The following is a 24,825-nucleotide window of genomic DNA, read 5'->3' as shown; positions in this document are numbered from 1 at the left end:
CGCTCATGGCCAAGACATTTATTAATAAATAATCGCCAGGTGTGGTGGCACACGCCTTTAATCCTAGCACTTGGGAGGCAGAGGCAGGCGAATTTCTGAGTTCAAGGCCAGCCTGGTCTACAGAGTGAGTTCCAGGACATCCAGGGCTACACAGAGAAACCCTGTCTCGAACCCCCCCCCCCCAAAAAAAATTCGTCTCTGTGTTGTCATTCAAGGAGCAGAGGCTGGGGAAAGGAAAATTTTTACTTTACAACAACACATATGGAAAACAAAACAAAACCCAGGGGTCAGTAAGATGTAAAGGCCCTTGCCCTGCAAACCTGGTGCCCAGCGTTCAGTCACCTGAACCCACATGAACATGGAAGGGGAACGACTCCAGGGTCTTCTGACCGCCACACGGGAGCCAAGGCAAACATACATCATACATACACGCAACAACGATAAAACCAAACCCAAACCCAAACCCCATCACTGCCAACAGAAAAGCATCTGGGGCTGTGGGATTAGTGGGTAGAGTGCTTGCCCGGGGTTCACAAAGCCAGAGTCCATCTCCAGCACCGTCCACCCAAACTAAACCTGGACCTGTTACGAGCAGCCCGTTCTGGCTCAAGCTTCACCCGTTCTTATTGTACCTATTCTAAGAGGCTAGTCTCAAGTTGTTTTGTTTTTGTTTTTGTTTTTGTTTTTTTAATTATAAAGCACTTTGAACCGTACCTGACATTAGGTGCCACTTAAACATTTCTTTAGTAAAGGATCAAAATTGAACTTCAGAAAAAAGCTGACATGCAGGACCCCACAGCCTTTTTGGTGGTGCAGTGGTTAGAAACAGAATTATGTTTTCAGCTTCGGAAGGCTGGGGCCAAGGAGTTCTATTTCACACTGTTTGTTCTGCTCCCACACAGGGGGCTTCACCCCGCCCCCACGCAGAGGAGTTACACCCTACACCCCCGCACCCCAAGCAGGAGCGCTACACCCTGCCCCCACGCGGGGGCACTGCACTCTGCCCCCACGGCGCTCCCACGCATGCGTAGGCGCTAACCCCGCCCCCACGCAGAGGAGTTGGCCCCACTCCAGCTCCCACACTCACGGGTTGGTGGTGGAGAGGATGAACATGGAGCTGTAGGGCGGCATGGGCTTTGGGCCGTCCTCCCCGGGGTCTGCCTCCTCTTCCTCTTTCTTCTCTTCCTCTTTCTTTGGCAGTGGGTCTGGGTTGGCGTTTTTGTTTACTGTTGGGACAAGAACCAACACGAGTTTTCCCACAAAGCTCTAGGTTCCTGGTCATATCTGGAGCTGACACTAAGCACAAGACGTTTGAGAAAAAGCTTCTTGTATGCCAGGCATCACCTGACCCTGGGATGTTGGTGGCCATGAGCTCCACCTGACAGAGGAGGGAATCTAGGCACAGAGAAGTGAAGCGACTAGTCTAAGGTCACACAGCTGGGAAACTGCAGAGCTGGTGTTGAACTGGGCAAGCACTCTATAGGGTAATGGAGACCCCGTTCCTTTAGAGTTTTCTGATGTCTGGGACCGGCATGGGGCAGCTGCCCACAACCCTGGTTCATAGAATAGAAAACTCAGACGTCTGTGAGAGCACCCAGTCCTGACTGTGGCTCCTCCCTCCTGGGCAGGCTCTCACGTTCTGTGTAGATTGTTTGTGGGCTGAGCCTCTGAACTTTAGTGCACTGTCAAGACGCACCGATGTGAAGGCAGGTGCGACAGCACACTGCTGTATTCCTTGCTTTGGAGAAAAAGAGGCTGGAGGATCACTTCCCGTTTGAGGCTACACTGTGAGATGCTATCTCAAAACATAACAACCCACAGCCAAATTCTGACTGGCTCCCTACAGGAATCTGTGCCATCTTGTTTTGAGGGGCCAGAGCCCCAGGTGATAGATAAGCGAGGTGGATCCGAACGGGCCACACTGGTGTGTGAGACTTCTGACTGCCAAGATTGAAGAGGTGCATGCAAACCTTCTGAAGTGTGTGCTGCAGTGATAACACCAGAAAACACAAACCTTCGGGATGGACAGACATCAGCGTTGTGTTTAACAACAGAGATGGGGTCTAGGCTGGCCTTAAATTCAGCATTTAGTTAAGGGTGGCCTTAAACTCGTGAACTTTCTGCTTCCGCCCACCTTAACTGAAGGTTGTCTGTGGTGCTGGAGTGTGTGCTAGGCAAATACTCTACCAGTTGAGCCAGACCCCACCCCTCCCACTCTTATTGAGCCACTGGACCGTTTACAGAAGATTCTTCGAGCTGTGTGGCATGTCTTGGACAGCAATGGTGGACCTAACCCTTCAAGCTGTCCCCAGACCCCCAGTTCCCATTTGTGGATTCCTCTCTCCACTGTGGCAGTTGGGCTCTGTGGAGGGAAGGCAGGGTGCAGAGAGCAGCCAGTGAGCACACACTACGGAGGAAAAGGTCCAGGCACGCCCTGGCGGGGCTCCTCACCTTGGACCACGGTGTGGTTGAGGGGCGGGCAGGCTGGGGGGATCTCCACCGCCATGTGCTCGGGTTTCCTGGCAGTCTTCGCTGAGTTGGGCTGGGTGCTGCTGGGGTTGGTGACGATAAGGCTGTTCTCGGGAGTCTTGGGGGGGCCGGGGTTGGACGGGTTGCCCGGATTGTTGGGCGTCCTGCGGCTGGCAGCGTTCTGGGGATTGGTGGCCAAGGCGGGACCAGGGTTGGTGCTGTTCCCGATTTTGGCGGGGCTGGGGGGAAGGCCGCTGTGGCCCAGGCTGTCGTGGGGACTGGCAGGTTCCCCGGTGGCCAGCTTGTTATTCTTCATGTTGTCAAGATCCTCAGCCAGCGGCAGGTCCTGGCGGCCCAGGTCCTGCTGGATTGGCCTGGTGGTGGACAAGTTGGGACCAGACACGGGGACCCCAGAGCCCTGGTTCTCTCTAAAGAGGGTCAAAGTGGAAGAATGTTAGGATTAGCAGGGCGGCTGCGACCTACCCAGCGCCACAGCACAGTGCAGGAACGGTATGTGGCAATACCCAGTTCTATTACCCACAAGGCTCCAAGCTTTGCCCACCCTGAAAAGAAAGGAAAATAACTATTTCCTGATTGTACACTTCACAGAGAGCTGCTCTTCTCCAGGCTGCCCAAGCAGCTATGAGCTCTTGAGATGAAAGGGAACACACTCCATGAACTCTTTGTAGTGCTGGGGAGGACCCAGGGCTCACTTACTCTGTGGGAGAATTCTAACACTGAGTCACACCCACTCCCCGCACTAAGGATTCTAGCTCACACCCCTGGTACTACTGGTTTTTTGTTGTTGTTGGCCCAACGTGCAGAGCCAATCATAAATTTTCAGTTTATCTCTCTCTCTCTCTCTCTCTCTCTCTCTCTCTCTCTCTCTCTCTCTCTCTCTCTCTCTCTCTCTTCCTCTCTCTCCATCAGTCATCTATCTAAAAATTATCTATCAATTATCTATCCATCTACCTATCAACCATCTATCTACCCACCAATCATCTATCGATTATTTATCTATCTATCCATCAGTCATCTAAATATCAATCAATAAACCAATCACCAATCAATCTATCACCTATCCATCAATCATCTATCAATCATCTATCTATCTATCTATCTATCTATCTATCTATCTATCTATCTATCTATCCATCTATTCATCAATCACCTATCATCCATCTATCAATCTATCTATCTTCAATCATCTACCTATCTAATCTATCATCTATCTATCCATCAATCATCTATCTACCTGTCTGTCTTTCTGTATATCATCTATCTATTTAGTTTCTCTGTGTAGTCCTGACTATCCTGGAACTTGCTTTGTACACCAGGATAGCTTCTAACCCAGAGATCTGCCTGCCTTTGCCTCATAAAAGTTAGGACCAAAGTCCTGCACTGCCACCACCTGGCTTGGTTTTGTTTGTTTGTTTGCTTTTTTTTTTTTTGAGACAGAGTCTTACAATATAGCTCTGACTAGCTATAGAACTGTCCTAGAACTCATTATGTAGACCAGGCTAGCCTCAGACTCACAGAGCTCCAACTGCCTCTGCCTTCCAAGTGCTGGGATCAAAGGTGTGTGCCACCATACCCAGTTCAAGTTCCAGTTAACTTTAATCCTTAAGTGTCTTCAAGGAAGATTCAAAAGTTGGGCCCTGTCCCACCATGCCTAGGAGAGGCAGCTGGCTGTGGCCCCACTTTCAGCTTCCATGATTTCTCCCTTGGGGTATACTCTGCTGAGACCAGGAGACTATCCTAGACCATCTGGAGGCAATCATTAGAGTAGCCCCCTTCACTGAACACTTTCCGCACCCTGAAGACTTCCTGCATTAACACAGCACCAGATGGATAAAAGGATCAGCTCCATTCAACAGAGCAGGAAACTGAGGCAGAGAGGAGAGGACATTTGTCTTACATGAACCAGCTTGGATGGGACTGATCTGGAATCTGGTCCTATCTAGAAACCTTTAACTTCAGCATCACTCAGCAAAGGAAACAAGCAGTGAACAATTTGGGGTGCATGGAGTGGAGGTGTTGAGGACTGTGTGAGGGGCCACACAAGCAGAGCAAGGCAGGAAACTCAGAACTGCAGCAACCCTCTCCTTGTACTAGTGAGGAGTGGGTTGCCATGGTGACAGATGCAGCTGGATCTAGGCTGCACAGCTGATGCAAATGGTCAGGAGACAAGTCCTAGGAATGGCTGATGTTTGGTGGCTCACAGGTCTGTACCAGGAGTCAGGGGCATGTGCCTCACTTTGGCCACCTTGGGGTAACATCAGGTTCAGCTGCCCTGCAGGGGGGAACCAGAGCCTAGCAACTACTGCACGATGCGGGCGTAGTGTTCTGGTGATCCATGTCTCAAAGGGGAAGAGGGAGGGGAGTGTAGAAATGGGACTGGGAATAAAAAGAACATAAATGACATAATCAACATCCCAGACAATGAAACCCATGGGGCAGGGCTGCAGAAACGGCCAGAGCAAAGCCCCAAGGGAAGGGAAAAGAAGGGCAGGCGCTCACAGGAGTGCCCAGCACTCTGACATAGAATAAAAATGACCCTTGAAACAGAAGCTTTTCAATAGCACTTTACTCTGTAGTCCAAGGGGGCTCCAAGCTCATAGCAATCCTCCTGCCTCAGCTTCCTGGGTGCAGGTTTCTAGGCAAGCACCACTATATCCAGCTCTAAGGCTTTTGATGTCTTTCAAGGAGAGACTTCAGTATTGTTAATCTGGTCTGTGCACATTGATTGGCTGGGAACTCACATAATGCTAAAACACTTGATAAAGTCTTTTGTTGTTTCTGAGACAAGTTCTATACGGCCCTGGCTGTCCTGGAACTCACTATGTAGACCAGACTGATCCCTAACTCACAGAGATCCACCTGCCTCTGCCTCCTGAGTGCTGGGTGTATACCATCATGCCTGGCCAGTTGACAAATTCTTACTATAATTCATCCTTTCATATTATAGATTCTGTATCTATGGACTGAACTGACTGTAGACTAGATGAGGTTTTAACAGTATTTATTTTTATTTTATGTACATCTGTTAGGGCATGTATGTATGTCTGGGTGGCAATGGGTGCCTAGGATCCCTGGACACCATAAGAGAGCATCGGATTCCCTGGAACTGGAGTTACAGAAGGTTGCGAGTCAACCATGTGGGTATAGGAAACTGAACCTGGGTCTGCTGTGCAAGTGGGAAGTGCTCAAGTGTTGAGCCCTCTCTCCAGCCCCAGACTGAAAATACCAACACCTCAACAACCCACCCACCAACCAACCAACCAACCAACCAACCAACCAACCAACCAACCGTGTTTGCCCCAATATACAGACTGTCCCCCTGTGTCTCTTTCCTAACAGAGTATCCCTCTGGGCAGTGGTGGAGTACACTGTTAATCCCAGCACTTGGATTAATCCAGCAGAGCCAGGTGGATTTCTGAGTTTGAGGCCAGCCTGGTTTACAGAGTGACAACTAGGGCTACACAGAGAGACCTTGTCTCAAAACAAAACCCCTCAGACAAACAAACAAACAAACAACTCCCAAACCATCACCACCATCAAACCCCAGAATATACCAATGGTCTTACCCAGGGCTGGTCCCTGCATACTACAACGGTGCTCTCACAGGAGCAATAGTGGCATGAATGTGGAGACAGCCAACTGCTTAATGACTGAATGTGCGGCTACTCCACAGGAAGGAACTCAGACCCGGCACTGTGAACCTGATGGGTGTGGAGGCCATAGGCCCTAGTGGGGAACCTACTGTTATTAGTTAAATGGCCACTGCTTTCTAAATATTTGTTTAGAAAAACAGTAATAGCTGCCTGCAGGTGCATTGCATCAGGTGTTCTAAGGCACCTGGAGACGATCTGAAGTCCACAGAGGGTAAGTGTGGGTTCCATGAGACACTACGCTGTTTTATAGATGGAGCCCAAACATGTGTCGATTTTGGTATCCCAGAGGGCCTCAGCATGACCACTAAAGACACCCAAGGTGGCTTGAACTTAGGACAGCTACTAATTCCACCCATGCTGACATTTACTGAGTACTTGCTGAGGCTCGGCATCACGCAACACAGTTTATATGTAGTCATCCTTTTAAACCTGTACTTTTTTTTTAAAGATTTTTTTTATTTATTAATGTAAGTACACTGTAGCTGTCTTCAGACACTCCAGAAGAGGGAGTCAGATCTCGTTACGGATGGCTCACAACCATGCTGGGATTTGAACTCCAGACCTTCAGAAGAGCAGTCCGGTGCTCTTACCCACTGAGCCATCTCACTAGCCCCTAAACCTGTACATTTTAGTCTATTGTTCAACCCTATTTGCAGATGACTCAATAAGGACCAGAGAGATACAGTGACCTTCTAAAAGTCACACAGCCAGGCAGTGATAGGCAGGAGTATGCAGAGTCCCTGCATTTCAGGCTCTGCTCATGGTGTGACTGACAGTCAACATTTAGAGACTTTCAAAAACTCCTCGTGAAGGACTGGGGTGTGGTTCAGCTGATAAGAGAACTTGCCTAGTGTGAGCAAAGCCTGCGTTCCATCTCAATACCAAAAAAAAAAAAAAATAGACGTGGTTAAGTGCGCTCTTGTAATTCCAGCACTTGGGAGGAAGAAGCAGGAGTTCAAGGCTGGCTTTGGCTACACTGTGAGTTCAAGGCCAGCCTGGGTCTTATGAGATTCTATCTCAGAACAACAGAAGCCCACCTCCTGGAGCACTGTTAGGGATGACCATGTGTCCTCATGGTTTCCCTCCTCAATACAGCAGTAGCAGACACAACACAAGGACACTCCTTCTCTTCACACCTCAATTGCTCCTTAGTCCTCTTAGCCTGTCACTGACCCTTTGCCCCCTCTCCTCACTGGCTTGCAAGCTGGCTGTCTTCTGATCGACCCCAGGACCTTAGCATATACTGCCCTTGACTGCCACTCCACATTTCTCTAGATGCTTTCCTTGTAGGCCTGACGCATCTTGGTCATATTTTTTAGTGTTTCTGCTCTGGTTTTAATGTTTGCCTTATCTACACAAACTCAGGTACTGGGAACCTTAATCTCTAAATTTGTCTGATGATGGTTTTCAGAGTTCTGGGTAGTAGTTGCGGTTAGATAAGACCTCAAGGGCGGGGGGAGGATGCGCCCCATGGTGGCATTATAAGAGTGAGAAGAGACTGGAGCTGGCATGACAGCTCTGGGTCACCACGGGAGGCCCTCATCATGTCTGATGCAGCAAGAAGCCCTCAGAGCGGCTGGCGTTACGTTGGTGTGTTTGACTCTGTGGTCACCAGACAAGTTGGAGAAACTTCCACTTTTTATAAGTAACCTGACCTCAGGTATTTGGTTATAGCTATGGAAACGGATGAAGTCAAATGCTCTGTAGAGCCCCCACTGTCTGCAGGTACTGGTTGGATTTCACAGCCTGGGCTAAAACACAGCCGACATACACGACCAGACCCTTGTATAAGCTCCCATTTGGTTGGGAATCCCACTTCTCAGTGTGTGACCCTGGAACCTGTACTGGCCAGCTCCTGTTAGAACAGAGTCTCATGGCTGCCCTTGAGTCCTGCCTAGTCACAAGTTGTGCTGCCTAGGCTGTGAGACGCCTGACACCGCAGAACCCACACAGGGCAAGGAGAAAGCTGACTCTTACAGGTTGTACAAATGCCCCTTTCCCATAGACCTGGGTCAGATTTTGTATATCAAAAAAATCAGTATGATACTCTCATAACAATACAAAGGTGGATCAAGAGGATGTTAATAATAATAATAATAATAATAATAATAATAATAATAGCATCGTAGCCCAGGATGGCCTCAAACTCACTATGTAGCCAAGGCTGGCCCTGAAGTTCATATCCTCCTGTCCCACCTCCCAAGTACTAGGATCATAGGAGTGACACCACGCTTTATAACAGGTAGACAGATGTCTCTATCAACATAGAAGTCCCTAGGCCTCTCTGTGGAGTGTCACTTCAGGGTCTTCTATGAAACACTGCAAAATGTTATGAAAGGGTAAGAGAAAGCCACTACTGATTTAGGTAGGGTGCTGTCACAGAAGATACCTCAGGGCAGAGTGGCTTTTCAGCTGTCCCCAGGGACACCATCAAATAAGCAAAGGACTGGCAAAATGGCAGCTGCAGGTGCTGAATCTCGAGTGCTTTACACCCACTCGTGTCCATTCGAGCCTTGGCAGAGTTCACTTGTTTAATTCTAGCAATGATTCTGTCATTTGGGGGAGTCCAATATACAGATGGAAACACTGAGGCTTAGAGTACATTAGCTCACGAGTAAGCAGCAAGCAATGAAAAGCTATACGAACCTGGTGGAGACTACAGGCTTTCCCCAGCGCACGTGCAAGGCACACAATTTGTTAGTCCTATAGCCCAGACTTTATATGTTAAGATGGGATGTAGTTCAGTGGTAGTGGGCCGGCCTAGAATTCCCCAGTGAGGGGCTGGCTCTGCTGTAGATTCTTGTTTAGAAAATGAGGCCCTACATCCATCCATCCCAGCACTGAATTGCATCTGTTTCCCCATCTGCTAACTGGGACTATGGCTACTGGGTTCATCCCCATGACTTCTGGTATGCTTGGTCTGGTGACTGTCACCCGAGATACTGAGAACTCGGTCTGGAGTGAGTTGGAGGTCCATCTGGGCACCCAGTTCCCTCCCGGAGCCCACTCACTTTCTGCGTCGGTGTCTGCGCTCCCTGTCGTCGTGGGCCGGCGGCCCGTGTCGGTGTCGCCGCTTGCGCTCCCCATCGTCGCCTTCGCCGTCTGCAGCGCGGGCCGGCCTAGTGGCGTCGCGGGGACGTGGCCTGCGCTCTGGCCTGTCGTCGGGTTCGTCCCCGGGCCGGCGGCGGGCGCGGTGGCGGCGAGGCTCGCCCTCCGCCACAGGTCGGTGCGTGTGGCGGCGGGGCGCGTCCCCGGCTTTGGCGCGCTCGGTGTCCGCGTCCCAGGGTGCGTGCTCGCGGGGCGGCGCGTGCTCGCGCTGCTGAGGCTCGCTCTCGCGCCCATACGGGCCCTCTCGTCCAGGGGCGCGCTCAGGGCTGCCGGGCCAGGCGCGCCGCGCGTCGGGGTCGCGCGCGCTTTCGCGGGGCCGCGCGGTCGGGCGCAGCGCTTCTGGCGCACGGCTCTTGTTGGTGTTGTTGTTACGGTTCTCCTGCGGGTCCACCACAAGCGGCCGGTCCAAGTGAGTCTTCACGTCGGGCCGCAGCGGGCGCGCGTAGGGGGTGGGCCAGCGCTCAGCCGCGTCCCCGTACAGCGCCTCGCGGCTGGCCAGCAGGTTCTGCTTGCGCATCTCGCTGGTGCGCTGCTCCCACACCGACTTGGTAGGCTTCTGGTTCTTCTGCTGCTCCTTCCTGCAAGGCAAGGAGGGGAGGCTGCTTGCCGTGCGCTGCAGCTGTGTGTGAAGGTGGTCGGATAACGAAGGTGTTGACAACAACCCCCCCCCCCCGCAACTCCAGTGGATTCTTTCAACTTTTATAACTTTGATGTATGTGTTTGCATATGGCCACCGCAGGTGTGTGAATGTCAGAGCAACTATCTGCAATCGGTTCTCTTCCACTATTAAGAGTCTGAATTCAGGTTGTAGGACTTGGTGCCAAGATTCTTTACCCCTCTCCCGAGCCATTTTACCGGCCCTTTCTCTTGGACTCTCTCTAGGCCAGTTTCACACCTTCACTGATAAGAAGACAGGTGTGTGATTGGTCCATTGATGGACTTATAGACACATGGGCTAACGCGAAGTGGCACACTTTAGGGGGCAGGGTCTACTTGGAGGAAGTTAGGTTATGAAGAACTGCCTCTGAACGGGATATTGGGCCGCCCTTGGCACCTTCTTTCTCTCGGCTTCTCCAGCACCTTGAGCTGTGCAGTTTGGGTTTTCATTAAAATACCCTGCCTCACTACAGGCTCCCATTGTCACACTACCAGAGTTCAAGATTCTACCAGTGAGGGGCTGGTTGTGTGGCTCAGTGACGGAGGCCTTGCCTGCCTACCACAAATGAATCCCTGGGTTCCATCCCCAGTGCCAGAATGAATGAAAGAACAATCCAACAAACGAACAAACACACAATTTAAATGGCAGCACATGAAGCCATCTCCGATCCTTTTCTTCTGGGTGGTGAGCAGCTGGGGTGTGCAGGTTCGAGTCATGGGCACCCCTGGAGGAAAGCAGTTGGCTGTGCATGCCTTTGCCCTGCCATAGCCACTCCCACTAGCCATCAGCAGAGATGTGGCTCTGAATGTGGGTGTTCCTGAGCCTCCCTTTAACTAAGACACTTTCCAAGTCACTGCCTCTGATTCACCAGTGAAGTGTCTGCTCTTCCCTTAGAATCTGTCTTGAATCGCAGCTGCACCCATGACCTTGCCCAGTCATCTCTTTTGCCTGAGCCAGCCCAGGTTCTTGAGTCTGACCTTCAGGTACACATAAGATCCCCACCCCACTACATTCTATTACCACAAGAATAATTAGAGGGTATCTGAGTCTGGTCTTAAACCTCCACTGCTCAAGAACTCTCTCTGGCTGTAACTTAACTGGGGAACAACAACTCTTGGAGCCCAAGCACAAGTTTTTCCTGTGGTCTAGCCTTGCCTATTCTGTTCCCTTCCCTACATTTTCCTCTAAGTCTGTCTCTCACTCACTCTTTTTCAGCCATGCTAGTCTCTTTCCCATTCCTGGAACACCCCTGCCTCCGAGCCTTGCCTCCTCTCTCATTTCCTTCAAAATTTGTTTCTTTTTAGGCAAGGCCTTTTGTCATGCTTTGAATATGCTTGGCCCAGAAGGCACTATTTGGAAGTGAGGCCTTGTTGGAGTAGCTATGTCACTGTGGGTGTGGACTTTAAGAACTTCATCCTAGCTGCCTGGAAGTCAGTATTCTGCTAGCAGTCTTTGATGAAGATGTAGAACTCTCCATCCTCCTGTACCATGCCTGCCTGGATGCTGCCATGTTCCTGTCTTGATGATAATGGACTGAACCTCTGAACCTGTAAGCCAGCCCCAATTAATTAGTTGTCCTTATAAGAGTTGTCTTGTTCATGGTGTCTGCTCACAGCAGTAAAACCCTAATGAAGACACCTTTCCTAACAAGTTTGTTTTCTGGAGACAGCATCTCACTATGCCTAGTCTGGACCTGGCTGTTCTTGAACTCACACAGATCTGCCTGTCTCTATCTCGAATGAGGCATGTGCCAGCACCCCTGGCTATAAAGTCACATCTGTGGGGCTGCAGTGAAGCCTGGCTCAAGTTCTGCACTCCTCAGCTCCCTGCCCCTTCCCAGATGCTTCCTGGAGGTTCCACAGGGTATAATTTACTTACTTGTCTTGCTTATTATTTATTATTTCTCTGACTTGAACAGCTACACAACAGTGCCCCTCCCTGACATGGATGCTGCCTTCCCAGCAGTTACAACAGGACCAGGCTCATTGTAGGTGTTCATTAAATACAGAGTGAAAGGGGACGAGAAAGCAAAGGTGCCGACCTCTCCCAGGCTCAGCAGTTAGGGGCCACGCTAACTCTCCCCACATCCTTGCCTGGGTGGCGCTTAAGGCTTGGGGATACTTACACGGCTATGGACATGTTGGCTGCAGACAGGGGACTCACTTCTGCTACCTCCTTGGCTTTCTGTAGAGCCAGCTTCTGATTGGCTGCCTCTTCCTCTTCTTGCTCATCCTGGAAGGTAAGTGGGATTCTTGTTCACAAGAACAAAGGGCCTGGCGGGGGTGGGGGGCACTTCCCACCTCCAGGGGGGGATTTCCCACCTCGCTGCCAGCTGGGGCAAAAGTGAAGTACTGAGAAGTAACTTCAGCTTGGACCTTCACCAGTTAGAACCAAGCCCCCCACCCCACCCCCCACCCCCGTCAGACTGGGTGGTGAAGTATACTGCCATTCCCGTGTGGTCATGCTGGCTTGCTAGCTTATTAACCTTGGTAGCCCAAGCTGGTTTGGAACTTGAGATGGTCTCAGCCCAGCCTCCCCAGTACTAGAATAACAGGCACATGCACGCATGCCTGGCTACCCTGCCTCTGTTCCCCCAACTGTGTTTCAGGTTTTATGCTAGCTGGAACAGAGCTCTGTCCCTGAGCTGCACTCCCAGCCCTGTGTCTGTAGGTGTTCTGTGCTTTACAGGTCGTTTAAGTGCTCAGAATCCGCTCCCTTCGACATCCCCAGAGGCAGAGCCGTAGGTTCCCCAACTGTCAACAGCCCAAAGGCAGTCTGGGGTTTATAAGATCTATCCGCAGCCCCAACTGTGGGAAGATGGGGAGAGAGGGGTTGGCTTATGGTTTCAATTCATGGCCTAGGTGGTTGGGGACTTAAAGTCATTTCACTATGTCGCAGAAAAGCCCTCAGTTGCCCAGTGTGGTGCAGGTGATGAACGCCATTAATCCTAATGCTCAGGAGGTAGAGGCAGGAAGTTCTCTGTGAGTTTGAGGCTAGCCTGGTCTACATAGTGAGTTCAAGGTCAGCTAGGGCTACAAATTGAGACTCTTTGTTAAAAAAAAACAAAAAAATTGAAAGAAAGGAAGAGAGAGAGAGAGAGAGAGAGAGAGAGAGAGGGAGAGAGAAAGAAAAGAAAAACCCATCAATGGAAAGACAAAGAAAAAACAAGGAGGAAAGAGATAAAACCAAACCCACCAATAAGAGAAGCTATGGGGACTGCCCCCACTTTCTAAGCTCCCCTGGAACAGAAGTAACCTGCACCTTAATCACTGTCAGTGACAGGAGACAGGGTTCCCTGATGTCAGGCACCGTGTCCAGCATCTTTTAGACCCAGGTGGTTGGAACATTGGTCTCAGCCACACTGAAAACGAATGTTTCCCGGCCCCGGCAGCACCTGCAGACCCAGGGCTGCCTTCGGGATCTACACTTTCAGCCGGCAGCTGGGTGGGTGTGAAGCACATTCAGGTTTAATTGTCTCGTGTGCAGTGGAGAAAACCACAAGGTTCAGATTCAGCCAGGGTGAAAATCCCAGCCATAACCACTTATTGCTGTGTGACCCTCAGTAAAATCTCTCCATTTCTCTGTGTCTCTTCTTCATGACCAAGCTTCCAGGACTCCCTGACTCAACCCACTGCACTATTCCCTTCAGCACTAACAAACAGTGCTTTTAAAAATGCATCTGATTTCTGGCCTGCCTCTACAACCTGAATCCTGTCCTCCCAGGGCAGGGACTGTTGTCTGTCTGTCTGTCTTGCTCACCGTACTCTCCCTGGCTTCGAGCCTGTGCTCACTGTTGGTAGTCAATCCATGATTACGGATGAGGCATGGTATCTGTAAAATGTAGCTCAAACAAGTCCCTTCCTTTGCTTGGGGATTACAATGGTGTGAGCCACATGTACAGTGGATGAAGGGGAAGACGGGGGTCTGCAGGGGGATGGCTGCCTTCACTTTGGAGTGTAGCTGGCCTGTCTTCCCATGCCAGCCTCCTGTGTCTTGGATGAGCTCATGGCTGGATCGGACTGTGGTGACACATGCCAGCCAGCTTCATGGTGGCTGAACTCTTGGCTTTGTGCCTGGGGTGGGAGACTTCCGCTTTTCCCTGCCGGAGGTGGGGCTGGGAAATTCTCCCTCCCTCCTGCCAGGGCAAACAGATGGAAGCTTGGCAGCCCCTACCCCTGTAGCCTTGCAGTCCTGGGTTCTGAGGCACTGGGGAGGGGCTCCGGGGCTGGGAGGAAGACTCTGCCTGCAAGCATTGTGTGTTAATTCTGCAGAGCCAGCCGTGGCTGCAGGAAAGATGGTCTCTGTCCCTGACACCTCAAGACTGCACAAACTGCGGTTTCTCTATGTTTTCTCCTCCAAGGCCGATGAGCCCAGCTCTGGCACATGGGCCCCACTCATCACCACCTTGTCCAGGGTTTTCTGCGCAGCCCATAATCTGGCTGCTCTGTTCACAGCCACCAGGGGGCGTGAGCTGCTTTGCAGAAAGCAGGGTTTCCTCCCCCAGGCCTGACTGGCATGGACCTGAGGACACTTAGGATGCCGGAGGATGCCTTGAGGGGCACGTGATGCCAGCTTGTCCCCAGATAATTCAGCGTCACTGAGTAGGAATGAAACCTGGGCTTCATCTCACCCGGTGACTTTTCTTCCCGAGTTCCTGCCCCAGCTCTTCTCTGCCCTTTGTAGGGCTCCATCTTTGCTCTTGCAGTTCCTGGTGTATGGCACTGGCATCTACCTTCCCTGGCCTTGGCTTTCCCACATGTGGTGTGTGTGTGTGTGTGTGTGTATACACACACACACACACACACACACACACACACACACACACATGCATATCTTTTTTTTTTTTTTTTTGAGGGAACACAGGTTCTTTATGTGGCACGCGTCTTAAACTTTCAATCCTCCTACCTCAGTTCTGTGCTCAGTCACACACCACCACGCTGGCTGCATGATGCTTTAAGTAGTGGCCATACCATCTGCGACCATGGATCTTTTCTTTCTGACCCTCAGTTTCCCCTTCTCCGAAGGAGGACTGGAGTGGAGCCTGGCACCTGGACCACAGCTCTGTACTGTTGTCCCTTGGAAGGCCAGCCTGAGGGCATTCCATCTGGCTAGTTCCTCAGCACAGGGTCACAGGTGGAAACATAAGCCTGCAGACCCACCCTGTCTTCCCAGCCAGGTAACCTGTGCACCTTGTCTCGAACCTCCTATCAACTGTCCCCTGGCATGCTCCCTGTGGAAGTCAGAAGGAGGGTGATTTGGGGGAAGGGGCAACCCTTGTCACTGTGTCTGAGCCTTGCTAGCTCCAGCTCTGCCAGAGGCCCTACCAAGTCACTCCTTGCCCCATCCTTTGGCTGGCAGCAGTGCCCATTATCCTGAAAGTCCTTATTCCTCAAGCCTTTGGGTGCAGGCTCAATATCTGTCCTCAGAAGCCACCTTACTGTCCCCTTCCCCTTCTGGGCTACAAACTATCTTGATCAGGGATGGCATGGCTCCAGGAGAGGTGCCCAGTGCTCCCATCCCCAGCAAGAGCCCTGACCCAGCCCCCACATCCCTCCAAACCCTGCTGTCATGATCTGCCATGAGCAGGTGGTTACTGTGCCCTCCACCTTGGTGAGCTCCTGGGCATTGGCCAGGTTGTCCACTGCGATGGCCAAGAACACGTTCAGCAGGGTGTCTGTATGTCGAGTCAGGGAAAGCAGCTGATGGAAGGAAGCTCACGGCCTGGTGGGGCTGGTGGAGCCTGGGCATTTGGGTCCCGCCTGCTCCACCCACACCCAGTCTGTCCCTGGTGCCCACGAAGGATACAGTTCCCGAAGAGGGTGAGGACGATGAAGTAGATGGAGAACACCATGCCGCCCTGCACGCCCCCCTGAGACTTGATCCCATCATACATGACCTCATTCCAATCCTCGCCAGTCAGGATCTGAAAGATAGGGACAAACACACAGCCAAGCCCCTCTCAGCCACCAGCTCATTGGAGCCACAGCTTCGGCCATGTCTGTCAGCCCAACCCCAGCCCAGGTCTTCTGGAGCCCTTGTGAACTTCTATCTCTGTGCCTGTGGCTGGGGGTTCTCAGCTTGGCTGTGGGAAATAGGGGATATGGGTGTCTCAAGGCTTTTGGTGACCCGTCTTTTCTGATGTGACACAAGTGTTAGCTCTGGACTAAATGGGTCCCTGTCAAGCTCCAAGGCAGAAGCTCAGCTCAGAGTGAGTTGGTATTTGGCAATTTAGCGAGACCCTGTCTCTAACAGCAAACAACAATTTAAAAAGGCACCGATTCTGGGGATGGAGCTGGGTGGCAGAGTGCCTGCCTAGCTCACATTTGCCAATGGTTATTGGACCTTCTAAGAAGTACCTGGGGTGACATGGGGTCAAGAGGGTGAAGCCTGTATTCCGGCTTGGAGGAGGAGGAGGGAGAGAAGGAGGAGGAAGAGGAAGAAGGAAGAGGAAGAAGAGAAGGAAGAGGAAGACAGAGGTTTGGGGATGTAGCTCAGAAGATGTAGCAAGTGTAGAGCATGTGTTTAACATGTACAAAGTCAGGATTTCTATCCCCAGGACCACATAAACCAGGCATGGTGGCACAAGCCTGCCATACCAGCACTGGGGAGGTGGGCATGAGAATGAGTTGAAGGACAGCCTTAGCTATACAGCTAGCATGAGGCTAGCCTGGGCTATATGAGATTCTCTGTCTGTCTGTCTGTCTGTCTGTCTCTCTCTCTCTCTCACACACACACACACATGCCATAGTGTTAGTGTGAAGACCAGAAGACAATATGTACGAGTCCGTTCTCTCCTTCTACCACATGAGCACCAGAGATAGGACTCAACTTGTCAGACTTGGGGATAATCATGTTTGCCTACTGAGACATGTCATTGATCTGCCTGCCTGCCTGTCTGTCTGTCTGTCTGTCTGTCTACCTACATACCTACCTATCTATCTATTGTCAGGGTCCCACTATGTAGACTAGGGATTAAAGGCCTATATCACCATACCCAGCCCTCCTGTCTTTTAAAATGAAAACAACAAAACAAAACAAAACAAAAAACCACTACCCCAGTTTCTTTCCTTCTATTTACAGTCTCCTGAGGATAAAGGAAATAGGAAAGAACTCCTCTGCTATGGCCAGGCTTCTCAGCCTGGCACTGCTGGTCCAGGGTGGGTCATTCTCTGGGAGGAGCAACCCATGCCTGCCCAGTGCTGAACATCCCTGGCCTCTGATAACCAGATGCCAATGTCATCTGCTTACCCCAAATAGGTATGACCATCAGCAGGGTCTGCAGACAATCAATCAGCAGGGTCTGCAGACAATCAATCAACAGGGTCTGTGACAATCATCGGGGTCTGCAGACCATCAACAGAGTCTGCAGACACTGTCCCTGTCCTGGGAGGAGCTTGGGCCTGCCAATCATCTGCTCTCTGGCTCTGGGTGTTGCTTCACAGCTGTCTTCTCTCAAGCCAGCCTGGCAGTCGCATTTAGAAACTGCCAGCTTTTTAAGAAAAGGAAGGATGGAGGCCATATTCTCTACATAGTCTGTTCTCTCCCAAAGAAAAAACCTCAATCTGAGTATGTTAGAGATCTCTGATCGGCCACTCTCCAAGCCTCAGTGAAGGAAGCAAGCCGTCTTGTCCTGGAACACGTGGAGACTCCTGCTTCGAAGATGGGTAGAGGTATCAACCAGGCCTTTCCCTTTTTGTTTTGTCTTGTTTTGGGTGGGATCTCATAGCCTGACCTTGAACTGGAGTTCCTCCAGTCTCAGCCTCCTGAGTGTTAGGATTACAGGTGTGTGACATTACCCTGGGCTCTCTTTTCATTTTGGCTTCCCTTCTTCCTTCCTCCCCCCCCCCTTATGTCTTTCTATCTGTCTTTCTTTTCTCTTCCTCAGTGTCTCATGTAGCCCAGGCTGACCCCAAACTCATTGTAAACTGAGGATGACCTTACATCCTCTTGCCCCAGCCTCCATGTCCTGGGACAATAGTCCAATGTGCGTCATGCCTAGCCAACTTTGCTGGTTGCATTCTGATACTTAAGAACCTGGAGCCCTGGAGGGATGTCTTATCTTAGGGAAGCCAATTCCTGGACATGGGGAAGAATTGAGTGATTGTTCTTCTGATGGAGATCAGCTTCCCCTGACACCTCCTTCCAGTCCTTCCAGCGTGGGGCAGACAGTCCACTTCACCTTCGCAGGGAAACCTCAAGCAAGGCTCTTCTGTACCTCGACTGGCCCGGGTGCTTTCCTGTGTGGCCCTGTATGGCAGCCTATATGCTTTTTCTTTGTGTTTGTGCATTGTGTTTGGCTGTACTTAGGCTGGAATCCGGGGTCTCATAACATATTAAATAAAAGCTCTAGCACTGAGCCACATCTCCAGCAACAATGAAAACAAGCATTCCAAAACAGCGGGGAAAGGGAAGAAATGGAGGAATTCAGGGATGCTCCTGGCTGCTGGGAAGCCCCTGTCCATGTTTAGGAGCCTGAATCAGGGCCGAGGAGCTCATACCTGAAACACAGTCATTATTGCTGCTGGAAAAGTGTCGAAGTTGGTGGGCGGAGTCCCCTCATCAAAATTAAATCTGCAGAAAGCAAGGACATTTTATGTTAGCCCTCCTTCTCTGAAGTCCTGGTTCAGCTTCTGGTTTCCATGGTAACATCTAGAGTATCTCTGTGTCCCAGGAAGATCCTGTATCTGGTACCCAGAAGCCTGCTACCCTATATGACCATTTGTGTCCTGAGGGCAGTCACGAGATGATGGTCAGCTCAAAGGGGTCAGGGTGTGCATGTGTGTGCATATGTGTGTGTGTGTGTGCATATGCATGTGTGTGAGTGTAGTTGTGCAGTGCATGTGTGCGTGTGCATCTGTGCATGTGTGTGTGCATGCCTGTGTGTGTCTGTACATGTGCATGTCTGTGTGTCTGTACATGTACATGTGTGCATGTGTATTTGTGCATGTGTGTATATGCGTGTGTGTGTGTATCTCCATGTGTGTATGTGTGTGTCTGTATATGTGCGTGTGTGTGTGTGTATATGTGTGTGTGTGTGTGTGTGTGTGTGTGTGTGTGCGCGCGTGCGTGTGATGGAAGCTGAGTAGGAGCTCTGGGTGAGAAGTCCCAGATGAGGGCAGTACTTACTGGCCACCGAACAGCTGCATCCCCAGGAGGGCAAAGACAACGATGAACAGGAAAAGGAGGAACAACAGACTTATGATGGACTTCATGGAGTTGAGGAGGGAGACAACCAGGTTTCTGAGAGATGCCCAGTACCTGCCGACAGAAGCCAAAGAGGGGGTCGGATCAGGGATATGCGGGTGGGGCAGGGTGCCCTCCCTCCTCATCCCCTGGTCAGAGTGCTAAGAAACCTCAAAGACTTACTTTGTGACTTTGAAAATTCGCAATAACCTGAGAGCTCGTAACACACTGATTCCAAAGGATGTACCAGGTTTGATGACAGCCCAGATGACTTCAAAGATGCTCCCAATGATGACCTGTGGCAGAGAGCTCGGTCTCAAGGTCACGGCCGGCCTCAGGACTCCGACCCCTTCCCAGGGCTTGAGCCACGTCCACCCCTCAGGGGCACAAGATGGTGTCTATGGGGGCCCGTGGAAACCTCCACAGGCCCCCTCAGAGTTAGGCTGCTTATTGGAAATCTATGAAGCTGTTAAGACGGGGGGTCTGGCCGGAGGACCTCTGTCACTAGGGGTCAAAATTCCCTCTTCCTTTATGTTGTTTCTGGCAGGTTTTGTTTTTGTGTTTGTTTCTGAGACAGGGTTTCTCTGTGTAGGACTTCCCTGAAACTCACACTGTAGCCCAGGCTGGCCTTAAACTCAGAAATCCGTCTGCCTCTGCCTCCCAAGTGCTGGGATTAAAGGCGTGCACCACCACTGCCTGGCTGCCTTGAGATTTACAATAGAAATAAGTTCCACTCTTTACTCACTGCAGAACTACTGGGTTCCCTATCTTTCCTTTCCTAAGACAGCTTAAGCTGTCTCAACTTGGTGACAGCAACTGTGTGTCCTCATTGCCCCTCTCCTCCTTTCCCAACTCACCATACATCCAGAGGTGACCTCATCATCATCATCATCATCACCACCACCATCACCATCACTATCACCATTGCTGCCAACGCCACCGCTGCTGCCACCACCACCACTGCCACCACCACCACTACCACCACCACCACCATCATCATTTTGTTACTGAAAGGCAGCCCAAGTTACCCTTGGCTCACAATTCTGTCCCAGACTCAGGTGCTAGGGTCCCCAGGTATCAACCATCTCTGGTGAGACGCAGAGCAAGGGTCCGAGAAAGCTCAGTACTCACCCCACAGTCAAAGCAGTTGAAGGAAGAGTGGAAGTAAGGCCGCGTCCCGAGCCCGTACATTTTTATAAACATTTCGGACATAAAGAGTCCTAAGAAAATGAATTCTGCATAGTCTGGAAGGGAAAGGAAGAAGCGTGGTTTAGGCTGTGGGGAGGTCCCGTGCCTCTGCCTTTTCTCTTGTGTCTCCCTGGCAGTCAGGGAGGAAGAGGAGACAGTCACGGCCAAGGGCTATGCACAGATTCTTTTCCATGGCTTCAGCTTCTCTTCTGCAACAGAATAGGACCAACTGTCCCCAATCTCCCAACAACCATCCAAATGTAGGCCAGTCTTAAAAGAGTGAGAGAAAACCCAATGTGTATTCAGTGAACAGTTCTTACCTGGGTCGGATGGGGAAAGTTGGGTGTGGGATAATGCTAAGGACCAAGTCTTTGTGTTGACTGATGGATCCCTGTGTGGCTAATTACATTTCGTGAGGGACTAGCTGGATTTTGAGTACAGCCAAACATATGTGGAATGCCTGCCTGAAACTAGACAGTGAGAGGCAGAGACCTTGAATCAGCAGCAGAAAGCCAGCCTAGAATCCCCCAGTGAGGCCCTGGGGGTGTGACTTAGTGGTAGAGCCTCCACCTAGAATTCCCCAACGGAGAGTTCAGTGGTCGAGCACCAGCCCAGCTGTGTAAAACCCTGGGCTCCATTCCTGCACTGCAGCCAACAAAACAAAACAGCAAGCAAAAGGAAGTAATGTCTACAAACGTCCTAATGATGGCTCCAGAGCCAGTTCTGTTGGACAACTGCCATGGTTTGAATGCCTGTGCTCCTTTCTGGAAATCTGCGATACAGGGTCTCACTACCTAGTCTTGGCATTTTTCTGTAGACCAGGCTGGTCTCAAACTCACAGGGATCTGCCTCCTCTGCCTCCCTGGTGTTGGGATTAAAGGTGTGTGCCACCACACCTGGCCTCTAAAACCCACACTGAAAGGTATTCCTCAAGGAAGCAGTCCCTATGATGTATAAAGCTGCTGGGAGATGGCTGAAGGGAATGGAGTCTTAGAGCCAGCCCCGTGAACAGCACCAGATGCGCCTATGAAGAGGCTTGATGTGGTTGTTCATCTTCTGGCTTTCATTGATCCTTTCCAGAGGACACAGCATTGAGGGCAGAGAACAACTTCCCAGTAGACAGCCAAGCCTCCCTGAATGCCATATGTAGACATCCTAGGCTCCAGAAATTCAAGAAAGAAAATGTCTGTAGTTTTTCACTTACCCAGCCTCAGGTGTTTTGTTACAGTAGTGTAGATTAACTATAAGATGATTGTCAAGAGCCCGAGCTAGCTTATGCTTAGGGAGGTGCTTTGAATTGATTTCTAAATATCTCTCATTGTCATTTCTTGTCAAGACTTCCCTTGATTTGTAGGATTCTCAGAAGCTCCTTATTTTTGGGAGAAACTCTTTGTATTGAGGACAAAGTAGCTAGGGAAGCAGATATGCCCATAACATCCAGCCCCTCTGAGACTCAGTAGGGTAGCTCTATGAGGACAGAAGTCTCCGAGATGCTTGCTCCTTAGTTACCATGGAAACAAGGGAGTTAGTAACACACAACACCAGAGCCTTGGAGAGCCCTCTACCAGGTTCACACAGAGACTCCGAGACCTGGGCACTCATTTCACTGATTCTAAGGGCCCTCTTGCTCTGGTCTGTATTTCTCTTAAACTGAGCTACATCTTCCAGCCACACTGTTTCATCCTTTGTTGCTTACAGATTGCTTTAGGACTGAAGACCTCTGATCAGTGGATTAAAGTCTGGATCTACAGGGTAGGACAGGCATCGAGACTTTACAGACTCCACCATTAGACACAACTTGGACTTAGGAGTACAATTGCCTGGGTTCAAATCCTGGATTCATCCTTTATATTCATCCTGTGACCTGGGAAAAGTTCCTTCACCTCTCTGTCTTTTTTCGTAACTGGAAAACGGGGTTAACTAAACTATGTCTACATACCAAGGCCTCCAGGCAGGAAGCCCTAATCCCCTGTTTCCATAACCAGGACAGACTGCAAGATGATTAGTGGAGGAAAATAGGCAAGTAAGAACAGTGTACAAGGAGAGGTCATATTGAGAAATAACGAGCCCTTGTTTGCACGGCTCCGGAGGGACCAGACGCAATTAGGCAGCCTGGAAGCAGGTCAGGCTCAGATACAGAACAGTCCCCTTGAGGTGTCCTGTGGGGGTCAGACAACAGGCCTGGGGACCATGAAGGTCCAAGGAATCAGTCCTCTGAAATACAATTTGGGCCTTTCTAGGTCAAAGGCATGACTATCCCTTATAGCTGTGCTAGGCCACTTCTGAACAAGGGCAGCAAACAGGTCAGACCGACTTTGGGAGGCATAAAAGATTGAATAGTTCTCAAGGGAGCTCGAGGGGAGAGCCAGGGGGTCCACACCCTGGTCAGGCCCACACCCTTTTCTATGATTCCTTAGAGTTTTTTTCCAGGCCTGGGGGAATCCCACCTTCCAACGCCCATGCTCAATTTAGGCAAATCCTGGGTAGAGTCCAGAGGACAAACCCCATGAGGGTCCTGGCTTGGCCCAAGAAAGCTAGAAGTGCCCACGTGTGTTAGAAGGGGCTTCTAAAACTGAGCCCTGGGTAGATGGGAGGCAGAAGGAACAGGAAGAGAGAAGAGAGAGAAGGAGATGTTTGAACAAAGAAGTGGGTGGGGGTCAGGGGCCTAGAATCCCCTAGTGTGGGTTTTGGGTGTGGCTCAGTGGTTAGAGCCCCCCTCTGCTTACTATGTGTAAACCCCAGAGTTTCAGCTCCAGTACTAGGAAGAGGAGAGAGAGAGAGGCCGTCATTATCTGCAGGACACATGCACTTCTAAGGTTCCTGACTTGAAAGTGCTTATCACATGGACATTCTGAGCCATGCTGGCAGGGTTAAACACACCGGCTCTGTATGGCTCTCTCGTGCTCTGTCTCCTGTCACCTCCACCTGCATTTCATCAGCATTCCTGTGTCTCACTTAGAAACAGCAGCCTGACTTCTGGCTATGGACTCTCAGGACTGAGAGAAAGACAAGCTGGGCAAGGCTGGCTGTGTTCTGTGTCCCTTTCAAAGGTTTGTGTCATAGGAGGCCGGACTATACAGTGGGAACGCTGTCCTTGCTGCCTGTCTATCTTACCCTGAGTCTGTCTGTCTGACCTGCCTATATCTTTCTGTCTCTGTCCTTGCAATTATATCTATCTCTGCCTTCCTCTAACTTTCTGTGTTTCTTCTTTTTGTTTTACTACTGTGTGTGTGCATGCATGTGTGTGTGTATGAGTGTGCATGTGTATATATGTATGTGTGTGTATGCCTGTGCCACAGTGCTCCTGTGGAGTCAGAGGGCTTTTGGGAATCCAGTTTCTCTTTCTGTCTCATGGGCTCTGAAAATCAATCCAGGTTTCCAGGCTTTATGCACTGAGCCATCTAGCCAGTTCCTATCTCCTTTCTTCTTTTGATATCTATCTATCTGACTGTCTGTGTGTCTGTCTCAACTCCCTTGCTGTAGGTGTGACCACAGGTTCTGCAACACATTCCTTCCAAACCTGTATCATTTGCCTGGTGAATCTGCCAGGGCTAAGCCGAAGCAGGAGGTATCATGCCCTTGACCCTGACAAACTGTGAACTCCAGAACCCTTCCACCTTCGTTCCCTTAGCTGCCTTGGGTCTCCTGCTAACACCAGTCTAACACAAGCACCATTTGTGGCAGCAGCTGCATGGCCCCTGTCTCAGCTGCAGACATGGCCACAGGCTTGGGAAGGGCCAAAGAAGCCGGCAGAGAGCAACTGTCTGAGAGCCGCACTCACAGAGGAAGTCGGAGAGCCACTCGGGCTGGTTGTAGTGGACAATGGCGACGCACAGCGTGTTGAGGGCTACCAGACTGAGCACGGTCCAGTAGAAGGCCTGAGTTTTGACCATGCGGCGGATGTAGAAACGCATTCTTCTCTCCTTCTTGTGAAAAAAAGTCGAGTTCTCCAGCTTGGCACTTTTGATGCTGGCTCTGGCGAAGGGAGACCCTGTCAGGGAAAGGATGGAGAGGGTGGGACCCAGGATGGTTCTCAGTGAGGAAGCCACATGAGGGCACGAGGGAACAGGGTGCTCTGCTGAAAATCCCCAGTTTGGGAGTCACATGCTCCAAAGCCCCCCTCCCCCCAGGCTGAGGGATGACAGGACCCTGGGTTTCCCAAGTGCACAATGTGGTCCTTCCCACTTGCAGCATTAAGTGGCCGTTTGGAGCTTGTTGCTTTTTAGATGTTCAGATTAGGGACACTCAGTTGGGGGAGGGTCACAGGGGAGCTGCTCTTACTAGGCACAGAGCTGGGGACAAGAAGGAGGCAGAATTCCCACCCACGTGAAAGCTGCCACTCAAGGAAAAAACATGTTAAACAGATATTTGGGGCCAAGGGATGATGGCTCAGTCAGTAAGTGCTTGTCCCCAAACCACAAAGATCCAAGTTCAACCCTAAAACTCACACCAAACCTGGACCGAGTGGAGGACACTTGTAATCCCAGTGCTTGTGACAGGGGACTCACTGGCCAGCCAGCCTAGGCTAGTCAGTGAGCTTCAGGC

At 50.9% G+C, this 24,825-nt stretch overlaps 1 protein-coding gene across 34 annotated transcripts in view; it reads right to left on the bottom strand.

The window, feature by feature from the left end:
- Cacna1a (calcium channel, voltage-dependent, P/Q type, alpha 1A subunit) overlaps nucleotides 1-24,825 on the bottom strand; it is a 301,621-nt gene that overhangs the window by 71,407 nt on the left and 205,389 nt on the right. For all 34 annotated transcript variants that reach the window (XR_003947227.1, XR_003947223.1, XR_003947224.1 and 31 more), the window contains 11 exons: nucleotides 24,062-24,271; nucleotides 20,224-20,336; nucleotides 19,276-19,388; nucleotides 19,036-19,167; nucleotides 18,408-18,480; nucleotides 15,715-15,832; nucleotides 15,516-15,583; nucleotides 12,035-12,141; nucleotides 9,155-9,829; nucleotides 2,452-2,897; nucleotides 1,088-1,226 (listed from right to left, as the gene is read on the bottom strand). Coding sequence is in view for 27 of the 34 variants with exons in the window: in XM_006530609.3 (XP_006530672.1) it covers nucleotides 1,088-1,226; nucleotides 2,452-2,897; nucleotides 9,155-9,829; nucleotides 12,035-12,141; nucleotides 15,516-15,583; nucleotides 15,715-15,832; nucleotides 18,408-18,480; nucleotides 19,036-19,167; nucleotides 19,276-19,388; nucleotides 20,224-20,336; nucleotides 24,062-24,271 (2,194 nt within the window). In the remaining 7 variants the exon portion in view is untranslated. The remainder of the gene's footprint in view (nucleotides 1-1,087; nucleotides 1,227-2,451; nucleotides 2,898-9,154; nucleotides 9,830-12,034; nucleotides 12,142-15,515; nucleotides 15,584-15,714; nucleotides 15,833-18,407; nucleotides 18,481-19,035; nucleotides 19,168-19,275; nucleotides 19,389-20,223; nucleotides 20,337-24,061; nucleotides 24,272-24,825) is intronic.

This window comes from Mus musculus, chromosome 8 (genome assembly GCF_000001635.26).
Source record: "Mus musculus strain C57BL/6J chromosome 8, GRCm38.p6 C57BL/6J".
NCBI classification, from domain to species: domain Eukaryota; kingdom Metazoa; phylum Chordata; class Mammalia; order Rodentia; family Muridae; genus Mus; species Mus musculus.
Note: the sequence above shows the minus strand (reverse complement) of the source record. Positions and strands in the feature narration are given on the sequence as shown.